Source organism: Hylobates moloch, unplaced genomic scaffold (assembly GCF_009828535.3).
Source record: "Hylobates moloch isolate HMO894 unplaced genomic scaffold, HMol_V3 SCAFFOLD_21, whole genome shotgun sequence".
Taxonomy (NCBI): Eukaryota; Metazoa; Chordata; class Mammalia; order Primates; family Hylobatidae; genus Hylobates; species Hylobates moloch.
In genome coordinates this window covers 34,346,291-34,363,144 of record NW_026652296.1, presented here as the reverse complement: position 1 = coordinate 34,363,144, position 16,854 = coordinate 34,346,291, and the positions used below count along the sequence as shown (strand labels likewise).

At 46.3% G+C, this 16,854-nt stretch overlaps 1 protein-coding gene across 1 annotated transcript; it reads right to left on the bottom strand.

The window, feature by feature from the left end:
* Positions 1-585: 585 nt before the first annotated feature.
* Positions 586-2,771, bottom strand: LOC116461254 (leucine-rich repeat-containing protein 59-like). Its single transcript, XM_032754031.2, has one exon. The coding sequence runs from the start codon at positions 2,587-2,589 to the stop codon at positions 1,663-1,665; it is 927 nt and encodes a 308-aa protein (XP_032609922.1). The 5' UTR covers positions 2,590-2,771; the 3' UTR covers positions 586-1,662.
* Positions 2,772-16,854: the final 14,083 nt, after the last annotated feature.

Here is a 16,854-nt window from a genome sequence, read left to right as displayed (position 1 = left end):
GCTCAGCCACTGAGCTGCCTCAACCGGCCAAGGAACGGGATTATGATGACTATGCGGACTTCTATATTGTCTTCATCTCATTGTGTGTATTATGTATTTAGTTTCAATAAAGCATTTGTACCAATGGCTCTGGAGCTTGGAGGAAGACTAAAGGAATGTGTAGTGATTCTGAGTAAGGTGTAGACCTACGCAGCAGAGCTATGGGGGAGAAGATTAACAAAGTCCTTTCTTCCAATATCAGGACAGTCATCAGTGGCAGTCTCATCCAAAAGGTCATTAGGGCTAAAAGGCCCTCTCTGTCTCTGAACTATGAGATTCTTGTTCCCTCCGGGAGAGCCAAGGAGCTTGCAACTGGGAGTTTGCAGTGAATGAGCACCATGACACAGTCATTTCTGATCCTTCTATCCAGCTGTTGTGAAAAGATGAAGCAAAAGAGGCAAGAAAATGCTTAATCTAGCAGACAAGAGAATGGACAGTGCGATCCTTGTTTGTGCTAGCCATTGGGTGATGCACCACTTTTCAGCTCCATGATGCTACTTGTTTCCCTTCATTTCCTGTTTCCATTTATTCCCTTCAGTTATGGTCTAGAATCAAACAATTCTAAACCTCAGTGTCTTATGAAGCTGACACTTCAAAACCTGCAAAAGCAGGTTGCCTTTGAGGTATTTAGTCACACCAAGTACAACTACAGCTGTCATAGACAGAGTAGGTTTGCAGAGATCCACCTCCTTGCTTACTGGCAATTAGGGAGTTAATGCTCTAAAATTGAGGCAAGGAGCCTGGACTGCTGCCATTTTATGGAAGCCACATAAGTTGGGCAGTACTCCACAGGAGCTGCCCATGACCGGATGATAGCAAGAGAGTTCTATCTCTGAGTCATGAAATCTGTCTACCATGAAAGAGTCTATGCTTTGCCTGAGGAATAATCAATTCTGGTGTGAGTTCTAGTCTCTCAGGACATTATAAATGAGGGAAAATGATGTAAAGGGAAGAAAGAATACCAGAGTGGGAATCCAGTTTTGCCTCAAACTAGCTGCGAGACCAGGCAAGTCATGGAAGACCTCAGTTTCTCCGTCGGCAAGTGTTATATTGGACTGGATGGTCATGAAGTCCCTTTCATAGCCAGAGATTTTGTGTGGCTGCTAAAATGCTTACATCTCTGAGGTCCTGAAGATAACAGGAATACCCCTACCTCCCAGTTTAGACTGGATTTACTGAGTGTGGTGTTCTAGTCCCCAAAAACCTCCTCCTGATCTACCCTGATTCCCAGGGAGGAATGAAAGAAAGGGTTTGTGGCATACAAAAGTATAAATGTAGTGACAGCTGACCATTTAGTAGAAACGAGCCTTGCCTTTACACAGCTTTGTATAACAACTAGAAAAGGCTATGCTTTCTCTCTCCCCACCCCCAAGCCTACTCCTTTAGGCATGCAGGTAACTGCCCCCCACTCCCCCCCACCACCTCCCATTTCTCCTCATTCCACCAGGGAACCCTGACTAAGGAATGAAGAAGTCCTACAAAGAGGAGGTCTCATGTACCAATCTGCAGCCATTTGATGATGGCAGGTAGGTCTGATGCTACAAAGAGGTTGTGTCCAGCAGAACCCAATTCCATAGGAATCCAAACTCCAAGGCTGGGAGGCAGCAGGTGCTGGGGACAAGCTCACTGCTGAGAGTCGGTCTGGAGGACCCACTGGAGGATCTCATGGCGGCGTAGACCCTGGACCGCATTGTCATAGATGGTGTTCACGCTGGTGCAGAGGGGCTGCTGCTGCAGCTCTGTCACCCGACAAGCAACCAGCCCTCCCGCCACACCAAATAGCAGCAGCAGCAGCAGCAGCAGCTTCAGCACAGCCCAGGAACGAGTGTGCTTCCGGGGTGGTGGCTTGCAGGGACGGGAGCCAGACTTAGATTTCGGGGCCTGATTTGCTTCCTTCTTAGGTTTCTTCTCCTGCTCCCGCTTGGCTGCTTTGAGGGCATCATACTCCTTTCTCCGGCGCTCCTTCTCTTCCGCCTTCTCCCGCTTCCGCAGTTCCCGCTCCTGAGCTTCCTTAGCTCGCTGCTTAGCCTCACGCTTCTTCTCTGCCTCACGTTCTACTTCCAGCCGCCGCTGCCTCTCCCGCTCCTGATCTGCCTGCACGGCCTTCCTGTGCTGTAACACCTTGTTTGCACACTGCTTACACTGCTTCTCATCCAAGCAGTCACCTGCCACCTTGGCCAGGACAGGATCCAGGAGGTTATCCTTCAGGTCCAACCACTTCAGGTTCTTGAGCTGAGCAAAGCTGACAGGCAAGGTGATCAGCCTGTTGTTGAGGAGATCCAGGTGCTGGAGGTTGACCAGACGGCCGAAGTCTGCCGGCAGCTGCTGCAGCTTGTTCTTACTCAGGTCTAGCTTCACCAGGTGTGTGAGGCCACAGAAATCCGACGGTAGAGTAGTCAGTTTATTACAAGACAGATCCGGGATGGTGGCCTTTGGAAGGGCAGCCAGCTCCTTCACCGGGACCTCATTCAGGTCGCTGAGGCTCAGGTCTAGTTCGTTGCCGTCCAGCTTGTCGCGGAGGTTCCCGCCCTTGCTACCGGCCTTGGTCATGGTAACGCCGGCTGAGAGGCCCCAGCTGATGGGTTCCGGCGGGTGAAAGGAGCTGAAATGTCGCTTGTCAGTTCAGCGGCCCCCCACCCAAACGACGACGCCTGAGCCCTCCGTCGCCGCCGATGCGAGACCGCCTCCGCCTGTCCGCCCGCCGGCCGCAGTCCGAGCCCCGCGCCTAGCTCCCACCGGTGCCGCGACGACCTTTATCACAGTTTTAAAGGTTAATGGAAAAAAATACTGAGATACAACAAGAAGTTGATGAAGCATGTGTGGCAAAATCTTTATGGCTGTTAAATCTGGCTGATGGCATATGGAGGTCTATTATATGTTTTACTGTGTGTATGTAAATATTCATGATAAAACTAAATTTTTTAGTTCCAGAAATTTTTTTTTTTGGTGCTGTTCTCAACTCTTTCTAGGAACTCTTCTAATTTTTTGTTCATGCTGGGGTCTGACAGCTGACCGAGCAAAGTCAAGGAAGCATAAAACAGCAGAGCGGGTGCAGGGAGCAACAAGCACTTCAGCCTTGTTGGTGCATACAATGTGAACAGAGAGAAGTAAGTAATGAAAATGGAGCCTCCAGCAAGGGCTGGCTAACGGGCTGCCTTGTAGGCCGCAGCAGATGATGTTCTCTCCCCGTTCTCTACACCCCTGGCCCACCTGCATTCCCCTGCAGCTGCAAAGGAGGACAGTTTCCGGCACACTGACAGCTTCCTGCCTCAAGCATCTGTACATCTTGCTTTTCCTCTGCTTAAGGTTTGGGTATCATGGGAGTTTCCTCAACTGACAGCAGGTATATCCTGGAAGTGAGGGAGGCAGGAACTTAATCTTAACAGTGCAAGGTGGGACTTAGTGGGAAAATGCCCCAGCCTTCTACCCTCCGATAGGATGATTCAGAGGAATGTTCCACACAGTATCTCAGAGGACCTACAGGACTGAGCTGCAGTTGCCCACAGGGGGAACCTCATTATAGCACCATGGATGGACCTTCCTCCCTCCACTGTTTCACTTCCCCACTCCCTTATTGGTACTTCCTAGGATTATCTCCCAAATAAACCATGTGCACCCAAATTCTTGTCTCAAGGTGTGGTGATTTGAAAATACATTCACAAATTCTTTGACACTCCTCCCTTCAATAGATGGAACTAATTTCCCTCCCCTTGAGTATGTGCAGATTTAGTGACTGCTTCTAAGGAATAGACTACAGTAGCTGTGATGTGTGTCTTCCAAGGCTAGGTCATGAAAGACTTTACAAATCTCCACCTTGTTCTTTTGAATCATGCCATGGATGCATGCAAGCATGCCTATCAAGGGACAGAACCAAGGCCCTCTGACAATAGCCATGTGCCTGAGCCATCTTAGAAGTGGATTCACCAGCCCCAGTCAAGCCTTCAGATGATTGCAGCTCCAGCTGACATCCTGATAACAACCCAGTGAGAGCCCCTGAGCCTGAACCACTCAGCTGAGCTGCTCCCAAATCCATAACCCCCAATAACTATATGAAATAATGAGTGTTTATTATTGTTTTAAGCTGCAAACTTTTGCAGTAATTTGTTCTGTAGCAATAGATAATACGCAGGGGCTGCTGTTGGGTGAAGCCAGATTAAGACATCAGCTGTGATGAACCTTCAGGACGTAATCCTACAGGTGGGGGAAATTACAAAAGGTTTTAAAGGGAAGCTCCCACCCCCAACTAGCAGGCCCTACCTCAGGTCTTTTTTGTCTTCAGGCTGCCCACTCTCCCCATGGCCATGGTTCGTACTCTCATCCGAGGTAGCAGAAGCACAAATTGAATGTTTCAAAAATGAAACATTTGTTTTATGATTGCTCTTCTCTTGATGTTGAGAACTCATTAGAATTTTCCTTTGGTCTTCCCCAGCACAGGCATTTTGGTAGCGGGCTTCCAGTCCTGCTCAGGATCTGTTTGGTACAGTTCCACCGCCACACCCCACCCACTAATTTCCTCCCCCTCACTCCAGGCTCACCAGCCCCATAGAGCATGGGGCCACAGTATGGTGCCTAGGGGTGGGGGGGTGTTCCATGGCCCTGTCTGACTGTGCATTCAGATTCCTGTTCTCTGTCCCCCTGGCCCACCTGCATTCCCCTGCAGCTGCAGAGAACAGTTTCTAACACTGACAGATTTTGGCCTCAAGTATCTGTACATCTTGCTTTTCCTCTGCTTAAGGCTTGGGCATCATGGGAGTTTGCTCAACTGAAGGCAGGTGTACCCCAGAAGTGGGAGAGGCAGGAACACACACATCAGTAATTGTGTGGCTACTGATGTCCGAGTGGCCTTTTCTCTCACCTCAGGGCCACTTAGGCTGCCTCTCTCATCTGGGAGGGCCAAAGAACCTGCATTCTTGAGTGGGGCACTTCCCCCAGAACTGAAGTCACATTCCACCCCCCTGTCAATCTCACCCTAGGTGAACAATCCACATGCATCCCTGGAATGCTCTCTTAAGGTGCCTCTACATCAGGCCATCCCAGGGAGAACCCATGGCTCCCAGAAACTCTGGAAGTGATCACTATTGTCCCTCCTCCCAACACCTGTGGCTCTGGCCGCATTGCAGTTCGGAGGGTACCTTTTCGTGCTCTCTGTGTGATGGACAGGATGACCTCTTTCCCCGCTGTGGGAGATGCTGGCAGTGTCCACCCACCTCCTGTCAGCACTCACCTGACTAAAGCTGCTCATGGGAACATTTTGAACAAACAGGAAGTGCCAGGGGATAATGCCCACAGGGCAGCCCTCAACTCATGATTGAAGGGATCAGTGTCAGCTCCTTATTCCCTCAAGTGGGGTAGCAGAACCATGCTCTACACTTTCCCAGAGTTCCCAGTGGGACTGCACCCTCCCAGTGTCCCACAATGGTAACCTCCTCCACACACCCCATGTGGGGGTCCTTCACTTCCCTACCGTGCACCTTCCAGCTCTACAGCTTGCACTCAAGTCTGTATCTCAGTGTCTGCATTTGAAGGAACTATGACACACACCACAATTACCACTGAATTTCACAGATGTCTCCTCCTAAGAGTGGAGATAAGAAGAAGTTGCCCATTACTCTGAAGCTTCTAAAAATAATTTTCTCAAAATGAAATAGCAAAAACCCTCTCTCCACCCAAATGCAGAATCTCCTTTCAGCCTCTCTGATCCTGAGTGAGAATCATCTTCTCACATGGCAGCATGACGCCCCTTGAACTTAATCACATGGGGTCTGGTGTCTTCAGAGGTCCATGGCAGGGTGTGGGGCTGGGGAAAGGAGGACAGATCTCCTGTGGTGTCACAAGTTATTGCCACAAGCAAATACTTCACAAAGCACTTTGTAGGCTTTGACAAACCAATGACTATTCTAAACCTTTACCTGGACTTTGTTTCCAAGTTCCAGAACTGAGGCCCCTCTGCTCATCTGAAGCCACCATGGGATGCCTCTCAAATTGGAAACATTGCCATCCCTCTCCACCAAAGATGCTTCTTCTCCAGCCCCATCAGCCTCTCTCGAAGCCTGGCTGTCAGAGTGATTCCTTCTTCTCTGTCATTTTCCATACTCAATCTATCACCACATGTTGTGGGTTTTTCTTGCAACCACCTCCTGAGTCTATCCTTGTCTCTGCACATCCACTGTTACCCCGATAGTAGATCGCATCACTTTTATCAGTTCTTCACTCACCCTGAGTCCATATCCTTTGCCATGTGACTTTGCAGCCCCTCCCACTAGAGGTGGTATGTTCTTCCATATGTCTTGACCTTGGGCTTGGCCACGTTGGCTGACTTCAGCCAGTGAGCTGTCACAAAGACTTGAAATGTGCTTGTGTGGCAGGGCTTGCTGTCTTGCACCTCAGCCATCATCAAGAGAACATGCTCTGGCTAGCCTCTGGGGCCTGGCAAATGACAGACATACAGGGCAGAGCTGCAGCAGGAAATAGAGTTACCCCAACTGCTCCCTACCAATTATCATTGTTTTAAGGGGCTTCTTTGTTACACAGCAATATTGTGGCAATAGCTGACTGATCCACACCTGTAGTCCAAATGACCACAGTTTTGTTTCTTAACTTCCATAGTAATCTTTTAACCAGTTTACATGTTTTAATTTTGCCCCTTGCCACTCCATTGTATAAATGGCAGCCACTGTGATATTTTTATTGTAAATTCAATTGCATCTTGTCCTAGTTTAAAGGATTTCAATGGCATCCCATTGCAATTTTTTTAAGATCAATTTTTTAAGATCAAGCACTTCTAACGATACAGCCATTAAAGGGTTTAAGTGTGTAGATCTCAAAAAGAAAAACAGAAGGCAAATGCACTTATCAAGTAAAGGAAAAAATGCAAAAAAAAAAAATTGGGAACAAAGAAATCCTGTGCCATCACTCCTACAAATAAAATTTCTCAAAACCACATTCAGAAACAATCCTAAGTTTATACAAATGTGTTTGTAACCCTAAACAAAACCAGAATTACAGAAAGCTCTCAATTTATTCTCTACTCCGTCTCTGTTTTCGACTCTGCAGTAGCTTGTACTGTGTCAACCAAGCTAAGCTGGAGTCGTATCTCCCAGAATTCCCTCCCCTTTGTGTGTCCAGGTCAGGGCTGGCCACAGGAGTAATTTGTGCAAGATTTGGAAAGAGACAGACAGCAGCAGCAGCTGTTACATTTGGAAGATGGGTGCAGGCTCTAGATGCCACTACAGCTGCATCTGTCCCCATCCCCATGGCCTCATCTGCCTGAGGCCAGTCAGACCGACAGCTCCTGCTCCTCACACTGGACCTCCTACATGTGCAGCTCTGAGGGTTTTTAAAATTTTTTAATTTTTTGGATACAGGGTCTCACTCTATTGCCCAGGCTGGAGTGCAGTGGTACAATCATAGCTCACTGCAGCCTCGACCTCTTGGGCTCAAACAATCTTCTCACTTCTCAGCCTCCTGAGTAGCTGGGACTACTGGCACACAACAGCATGCCCGGCTACTTTTTGTATTTTTTGTAGAGATTGGGTTTCTCCATGTTGACCAGGCTGGTCTTGAACATTTGGGTTCAAGCAGTCCTCCTGTCTTGCTCTCCCAAAGTGTTGGGATTACAGGCGTCAGCCACCCGCGCCCATCCCACAGACGTCTTCTGTAGGTCACCCCAGATGTATGAAAGACAGACAGGATCCAATTTGTCCTCATGGGTTTTGCTGTGGCTTCCTGGGTCTCCATTCATGTTTGATTTTTCCCACTTTGTGTCAAGCTTTTCTTTGTAGCCTGCCCTGGCTGACCCAGGTTTACCACTACACACAAAGAACAGCCTTCCATAGATTTTTTTTCATCATTTCCCCTGTGACATCTTTCTGATCTTCCCGTGATCCCTATAGGTGTTACCTCACCAGCTTTTCCCACAAGGACATAAGGTCTAACTCCTATAATAAATCCATGATTCAAGGGCATCCTATTGCAATATGAACAAAACCCCCAGCTCCTCATCGTGGCCTGCAATACAAGGCATGATATGGCCTCTCCCATCTCATCTTATGCCCATCTCCTCCCTGCTTGCCTGGGTATGGTGTCATCATTCCTTCAGGACAAGAGCCAATCAACTGGATATCGTAATTACATTCTCTGTTGAGTCACTTATCTGCTTCAAGGCTCTCCTCCCCACCATTCCTGGTTGCCTAGGTCTGGGGAGGAAGAGGTTAATGTTGTCGGAAGGCCTGGATAGCTTGGGCCTGTTCTCAATCAGAGCACAGCAGGAAGGCGTGGGGCTGCTTGCTGGGTCCGGGAAGGCTCCATAGCAAAGCGATTAGGTCAAGTGTGGGAGAGAACATGCTGAACGTTCATCTCTGTGCACGGAGGAGGGTGGGCTGGGCCAGGGGCAGGAAGGATGGGCGATCAAAGTCTCAAAGTGGTAAAGCCCTGGGAGTTGGCTTTGCATCTGCAGAGATTTGGCCAGCTCTGGGCGGAGGGTCAGCGTCTCAGGCATGTCATGACAGGCTGGAAACGGGTCAATGGACCAGTCTTGCTGGCTGTGCTGTCCAGCCCTCCCCTCCTTGGCTTCTTCCTGATATTTCTTGGCCCAGGAAGCATGTCTGTCCTCCAAGAAACTTCTCCCAGCTGGCTCCTCTCAGCCGGCTCTGCATCGCCATGAGAGGTGGCGTTGGCTCCCCGTCTGGCCCTGCAGTTTGGACCAAGTACACACAGAGGGGAAGGTGAGCTGTGTCCCTGAAACATGACAGGAATCAGGGAATTTGACTTGTCTTGAATAATGTTTCTTGGCTGCATAAGTGGAACATGAAACACCTCTCACCTCCCACCTTCTGTTCCAGCCACACTGGACCACACGCTGTTCTCTGGTTGAGCCAGGCTCCTCATGGCTTTGAACTTGCTGCTGCTTCTGCCTAGAATGTCCTTCCCCATCTCACCCTTAAGACCTGACCCAGATGTCACTCCTGCTGCGAGGGAGTTCTCTTCTACACCGAGTCCTGTCTTCCTAGGGGCTTCTTTGTAGTGACTGTATTACATCGCTGGTCTCCACCTTTAACTTCCACACAGAGCATCTGAAGCTTTTTAAAAAAATATAATTTAGGCAGGGTGCAGTGGCTCATGCCTGTAATCCCAGCACTTTGGGAGGCCGAGGTGGGTGAATCACGAGGTCAGGAGATCGAGACCATCCTGGCCAACATGGTGAAACCCTGTCTCTACTAAAAATACAAAAATTAGGCGGGCATGGTGGTGGGCGCCTGTAATCCCAGGAGCTCAGGAGGCCAAGGCAGGAGAATAGCTTAAACCCAGGAGGCGGAGGTTGCAGTGAGCTGAGATCGTGCCACTACACTCCAGCCTGGGTTACAGAGCGAGACCCCGTCTCAAAAAAAAAAAAAATTATATATACATATATATATATATACACACACACACACACACACATATATATACACACATATATATATACACATATATATACACATATATACACACATATATATATACACATATATACACACATATATATATACATATATACACACACATATATATATACACATATATATACACATATATACACACATATATATATACACATATATACACACATATATATACATATATACACATATATATACACATATATATATACACATATATATACACATATATATATAAATTTAATGTCTACTTTGAACCTCCATTTGGCTGGCAGCAAAAACCATGCTGGTCAATTTCTGAGAAATGTGGTCATTTTAAGTTAAAATTCACTTACTTCTGAAATGTTCCTTTCTGCAGTCCCATTCCCACCTTCTCGCCAGGGTCTCATCTCTGTTTTGGTGGTGGTGGGCTGATGGAACATGGGTGTCGTCATGGTTCTGGGCACAGCATCCTTCCTCCCTGGCTACTCCCAAGATGTTTGAGCTTCCATGTGGTCCCTGGCAAGACTCATGAGTCCCCTTCTTCCAACTATGAGATGCCCTCAGTTCCCCAGCTTTCTCCCATCTGACTTCCATGCCCTTCTCAGGGTTATGGGAAATGTTAGCTGCTCTCCTATAACATCCTGCAACCCCTAGAAGCTCTCTGGGTCTACTTAGGTCCCTCTGCTGCCAAAGATGCCTGGGCAGCCCTATGCCATGGGTACCATGTTACTCCAGATGACTGATGGGAAGTGGGGCAGGTCTCTACCTTCAGATCCCAAACTCATATGAAATCTGAGGGTCTTATTGTCCACTCCCATCCTTCTAGATATAACCCTAGAGAGAGGGCAGCATGCTGGACACTCTCAGGATCCATCCCCTCTAGCATCTAAATTACTTGCTTCCCCAGCTCACCTCTCCCTACCTGCCTTCCCCCTGACCCTCTTCCCGGCCCCTAGGATCTTTACTTTTTAACCGTTTTTTTCAAGCTGGGATCACACTGTGTCACCCAGGCTGGAGTGCAGTGGTGCAATTCCAGCTCACTGAAGCCTCCACCTTTCAGGCTTAAGTGAGCCTCCCACCTCAGCCTCCTGAGTAGCTGGGATGGCAGGGGCAAGCCACCATGTTTGTCTAATTTTTTTTTTTTAATTTTTTGTAGAGATGGGGTCTCTCTGTGTTGCCCAGGCTGATCTCAAAGTCCTGGCCTTAAGCAATCCTCTCGCCTTGGCTTAACTATTTTTTTTTTTGACTAGTTAATATATGCACATGGAACAAAAGGAAGTCAAATCGTACAAAAGAACACTCATATTTGTATATAATTTATTCAATCCTACATTTCTTAGGATATAATCAATTGACTCTTCACCAAGAGTAATGACAAAACCACTTTCTCCCAAATCCTCTCTCTTCTCTCCTCCATTCAATTTGGGCTGGTTATTGCTATTATTAGTTCTACTGCTTTACTGCTCCGTAGGGACACTGTGAGTGTTTGTATGAGAAAAATCGTCTTTGTCCAAGACAGTCAAGCATTTTACAGTTCGCTCATTATCTTTGGTCCCCACGCACCAAATGACATCAACACTCTCAAGCTCCAAGACCACCAAAGAAGCAGATGCTACCCCTGGCCAACAGCCTCTCTCTAGAGGGTTCTTGTATAACTTCACACTTATTTGTATCCCTAATAGCTGGGCTACAGACTTTAAACGTATCTTTTCTTGGCCTTCAACTACAAAAAAATGAGAAAATCAAGATACTTAACACATTCTTACCTTCACTGGTTTTTACAGTTTCGGCTTTATAATGGTTTATAACATTTGTTTTGTTTTGCAACCATAATTCCAATAGTTGTTTTAATTGTAATCCCGAAACACAAATGTATTCAGTGCTCATTATTGGTGTTTTTGCTTCTGTTTCTCATTTGTTTACTAAACTTGGTCTTTCTGTATTTTCTTCAAGGTAGCTGATTTTTTGTAGTTTTGAAAATATATGCATGTTCTATATTTGGACTACAGTTTGGGTTGATATGAAGTTCCTGAATCATGTTCTCTTTCTCTGGGGACACCATAGTAGCATATGTGGCACAAGATTGTTTCATTGTATTCTAGCTTTGAATCTTGCTGTGCTGATGTTAGTAGTCAATCTGATTTTTTTAGCTTTAAGTTCAGGGGTACACGTGTAGGTTTGTTATATGGGTAAATTGAGTGTCACAGGGGTTTGGTATACAGATTATTTCATTACCCAGATAATAAGCATTGTACCTGATAGGAATTTTTTATGATCCTCACCTCCCTCCCACCCTCCACCCTCAGGTAGGCCCCAGTACTCAATGTTTAGCTCCCACTTAAGTGAGAACAACAGTATATGATTTTCTGTTACTATGTTAGTTCACTTAGGATAATGGCCTACAGCTCCATCCATGTTGCTGCAAAGGACATGATCTAGTTCTTTTTTATGGCTGCATAGTATTCCATGGTGTATATGTTCATCACAGCATATTTTCTAAAATTTCTACATTTTTTTGTAGATTTGGGGTCTCACTATGTTGCTCAGGCTGGTTTCGAACTCCTGGGCTCAAGTGATCCTCCAGTCTTGGCCTCCCAGAGTTCTGAGATTACAAGTGTGAGCTACCACACTTGGCCCTTGTAGGACTATTCACAATAGCAAATACATGGTGTTATTTTTTAATGGATGATCTGATCTTTCTACTGAGTAACAAGAAACTCTTTATCTTTGAAGCATGGCAATATTAATAGGATATGTTGGTATTGGTTAATCTGTTCCTTTAGCAATTCATTTAGTGAATGTTCATTGGGGGCATTATTTTAAGCATTGGGAACACAGCAATAAGCAAAAAAGGACAAAAATCCCCATCCTCATATCTCAAGGAACATACATTTGGGTGTAAACATACATTGGGTATAGTTTAGAAAAAACTATATCCATTTTCCCAGAATGTAGTATGGTCTTTCAATCTATAAATTCACATTTTTAGTTTAGGAAAGTTTTTTTTAGTGTGTATATTTGAATGCCAATTATACATATGTTGACTTTCTTCTGTATTTGTTCTATATCTATTATTTCTTCTCATCTTAAAATTCACTGTTATTCTTCATGTTACTGCATTCATTTTTCTGAAATGTACCTTCCAGGCTTCTAGCTGAATTTTCATAGCATTTTGCTCCTTCATTGGATCTTTCATTTCTGTGATAGTTTTATTCTTCTCTTTCACTTCTTTTCCTGAGTCCTGGTAGCTTATATTTCTCCTTTCCCTTGTCTTGTGATTCTTTTCTGGTACACTTGTAATTTCTCTTTTTTTTCTTTTTGTTGTCTTCTTTCTTTCTTTCTTTTGTGCTTGCTTGATTTTTTTTTTTTTTTTTTGGACAGGCTCTCGCTCTGTTGCCCAGGCTGGAGTGCAGTGGCATCATCTGGCTTACTGCAGCCTTGACCACCTGGGCTCAAGTGATCTTCCCATCTCAGCCTCCCAAGTAGTGCAGTCATGCGCCACCATGCCCAGCTAATTTTAAAATTTTTTTTGTAGAGATGGGTTTTTGCCATGTTGCCCAGGCTGGTCTCAAACTTCTGGACTCAAATGATCTGTGTGCTTTGGCCTCCCAAGGTGCTGGGATGACAGGTGTGAGCCACTGCACCTGGCCTGTAACTTTTCTTGGAGTAATTGTTTATAGATAATTTTTTTTCATTAAGTTTCTGAATTCATGAGAAAATTCTTGGTCCCAATTATCATCTATCCAAGACAAAGTCTTTCTCAAATGTCAGCAAGAAGTCTCTTTCTGGCTCATTGGAAAGCTCTGAACAATAGAGTTGTGTGTGTGCATGTGTGTGTGCGTGGTGGGTGTGGTGGTAGTCCGGCCTTTCCTATGCCAAACACAGATTGTATAGTTTCACCATGGTTATATATATATATATATAATCAATATCTATAATTTTGAATGTGTATTCAATTTGTATTGATAGGGTAACATTTTTCCCACCAAGTAATTGGTATTTCCTTCCAAAAACGGAAGGGGAGCTTTGGTGGAATGTAACCCTGGGGTTAAAAAAAACTTGAATGGATTCCTAGGAAAATTATATGACATATCCCACCAATTTGAAACATGGTTCAGTTACCAAATTGTTCATAAGCACTTTGTTTAGCAGGAAGGTGGCCAAGAGAGAGTTTAGCCTTGAGGCTGTCTATCAAATACTTCTTGTTGAAAAAGACAAAAGGTGGAAATGAGTAAGTTTAGGTTATGTACTTTAGGTCCTTTTCTTTTCTTTTTTTCTCTTACCAGCACCTGTTTGTGTTTTAACTGAGGAGGGAAAGCCCAGTAAGATAGGTCTCCTGTCTGGGGCCTGAGACATGTGGACATGAGCCTACTTAGATATCAGCTGAGCCAGAGCTTCAATCCGCTCTCCCATCTGCAAGGATGGATCCAGACACTATGTCATATAAATATTTTAAATGCTATGGAAATTTCTTAGTGGTGGATAAAATGAACTCTTTTAATTAAGATAGTCCTGCCCCATGAAAGATAAACTTGTAGAGTTCAGTGACAAAATCTTTGTTACTCAAATTTCCCTAGGTCTCTCAAGTTTATGAGAACAAATGGAGTCACATTAACAGCCATAAATCTAAATGTCACCAACTCACTCAGACTTGAGCCATTTGAAAATACCTCTCATGCTGCTTTGGTGGTGGGGGGCAAGGGCAGGGGCACAGGGCTGGCAGTGGGGACAAATTCCTAGAGGTACCTTGCACAAGCTCATAAGCAAATCCAGGGGACTTCAGACTTGTGTCTGCTCAATACCCTGGTCGTGTCAACCTTGACTGCAGGATCCTTTTAAGTTCTTTAACAGTTCACTACTGCTATAAAACAAACTATGCCAAACCTTAGTGGCTTAAAGTGACAACCATCTATTTTGTTTATGCTTTTTATCAGCTGGCTATTTGGGCTAGACTCAGCTGGGCTCCCTCATGCATTGGTGGTCAGCTCTGGATTTGGGTATGGGACTTGACAGATCTTGGTTGGGCTCTTTCACTTGTCTGGGGCTTTGGCTGGGACAGCTGGGCCCACTTGGCTCTGGGCCATGTGGTCTCTCATCCTCCAACCAGCTAGCTCAGGCTTGTTCAATGGTAGAGGCAATGTTCCAATAGAAGGAGTGGGAGAATGCAAGGTTTCTTGAGGCCCAGGCTCTGAAAAGGCACAACATGACTTCTGCCTCCTTCTATTGGCCAAAGCGAGCCACACTGTCAGCGCAGATTCAAGGTGGAGAAGTAGACTCCACTTCCTTATTGGAGGAACTGCAGCGTCACATTGCAAATATCATGTGTGCTGGGAGCCAGTACTTGTGACCATTTTGGCAATCAAGCTATCTCTTTCTAGGTAGTGTTGTCAACATAACAAGCTCTTGAAATAGAGAAGGTGAACAGTGGAGGGTTGGTCCCTTAAGTATTACTCAGCAGGAGGGTTCCCAAAACATGGTTGCTTGGGTCTCAGAATACCTGGAGGGTTACAAAACAGCCCCTTCAGTTGTAACCTAGAGCCCCTTCTTCTTCCCAGGAGCCCACTCCTGTGTGTCCAGGGGACCAGATTGGGAGCAGAGTTGAGTGACAATCTCATTAGCCTTCTGCCAACTCAAGCCTTGTTACCACTTGTTTTCTTCTTTCCTTAGAATGCAAATTCTCTCCCAAGAGGGTCTTTTTTCACCTGTCAAGCAGATGTCCAGCTGGCCTGCCATGCTGATACACCAGACGTGTGAAGAGGTGGCGGCAGCCCAGGGGTAGACCTCACTTAGACTTCCTTATTTCTCTATATCTCATTGGATCTTCCTCTGTAAATTCTTATGTCCTGGATAGCAGAGGGGAAAAATATCTGAATATTAGTCTGGTAAAAGAAGTCTTATGCAATAATCTAAATTGTCCCTCTGGTCTTCTTATGCAAACCCTCTCTCAGAGTTCTTCCTTCCTGCTCAGCTCTTTTTAAGATGCATCTTTGGGAGAGGTTGTACCTTACTCTGGTGGTGGCAAGTGAGGCTGGTGCTCAGGATCACGGGGAGGCCTCTGGGTCCTCCCTGGGCCCCGCTGCAGATGGCCTGCTCTGCACCTTCGCTTGAAAGCAGAATGCTGGATGGGCTGGTCCCAATTCCTGAATACTGGGCTGGCATCTACTGCTGACGCCTGCAGCTTGTGCAGTTCAAGGTTTGGGTGCTCCAGGCTCCTTTGGATCTCTGCACCCTGATCTTCACTCGGCCTTCGCTGATGCACCCTCTGGGTCTCCATTATGTCCTCCTGCCAGACCCTGATTTAGCCAGGGTCTACCTGCCCCTCTTCATCCTGGGGCTTAGAGCAGATGATTTGTTTGTTCTGTGTCGCATCCCCTCAGCCCATTTCTTATCCCAGCAGAGCAGTGGTGGACAGCTCCACAAGCAGGAACTCATTCCACTGTAAGGGACAATGGCTCCTGTTTTTCTTTTTTCTTTTTTTTCCTTGTGATGGATTTTTGTTCTGTCACCCAGGCTGGAGTGCAGTGGCACGATCTTGGCTCACTGCCACTGCAACCCCCCACCTCCCAGGTTCAAGCAATTCTCCTGCCTCAGCCTCCCAAGTAGCTGGGATTACAGGTGTGTAATGGTGTGCCACTATGCCCAGCTAATTTTTGTATTTTTAGTAGAGACATGGTTTCACTATGTTGGCCAGGCTGGTCTCGAACGCCTGACCTCTGGTGATCTGCCTGCCTTGGCCTTCCAAAGTGCTGGGATTACAGGCATGAGCCACCGCACCTGGCCGGCTCTTGTTTTTCTGCCTCAGATGTTTCTTTTAGGCCAAATAAGTCCACACAAACCAGGAAGTAAGAGGAGGTAAGTTCAACTAGAGGAGAATGAGAGGAGTCAGCAGATGAATGCCCCAAACCCCTCACCTTTAATGAGATATTTCTGAGGCGTGTTCTACACAGTTCTTTAGACGGTTCCCAGAGAAGTCAAGCCCCAGCTGCCCCCAGCAGTAACCTGTCCAATAATGCACCTTCCCCACTCTCCACTTCCTCCCTCCCTCACTCCTGCATTCTGGGTCCTCAGTAAATGATCTGCACCCAAATCCTTGTCTCAGGTTCTGCTCTTGAGAGAGCTCAAACCAAGACAGGCCCTGTTAAAAAGCCTGTGACTCACACAACTCAGCTTCCCTCTGAAGCTCCTGATCCTTGGGAGCAGGTGGGAACTTTGGCATTACGTCTATGCCACACAGGGATTGTCAGTGACCCCAGGAAGCTGAACCCAGGCCCTCCCTCTGTGTAGCTATGGTGCTGTACTGAGCTGACTTGTATGAGGCTGTCTAGGTTGGAGGAGAAGCGAGTGGGCAGACGGTGTGTGTGTGTGTGTGTTTTTTTTTTTTTTTTTTTTTTTTTTT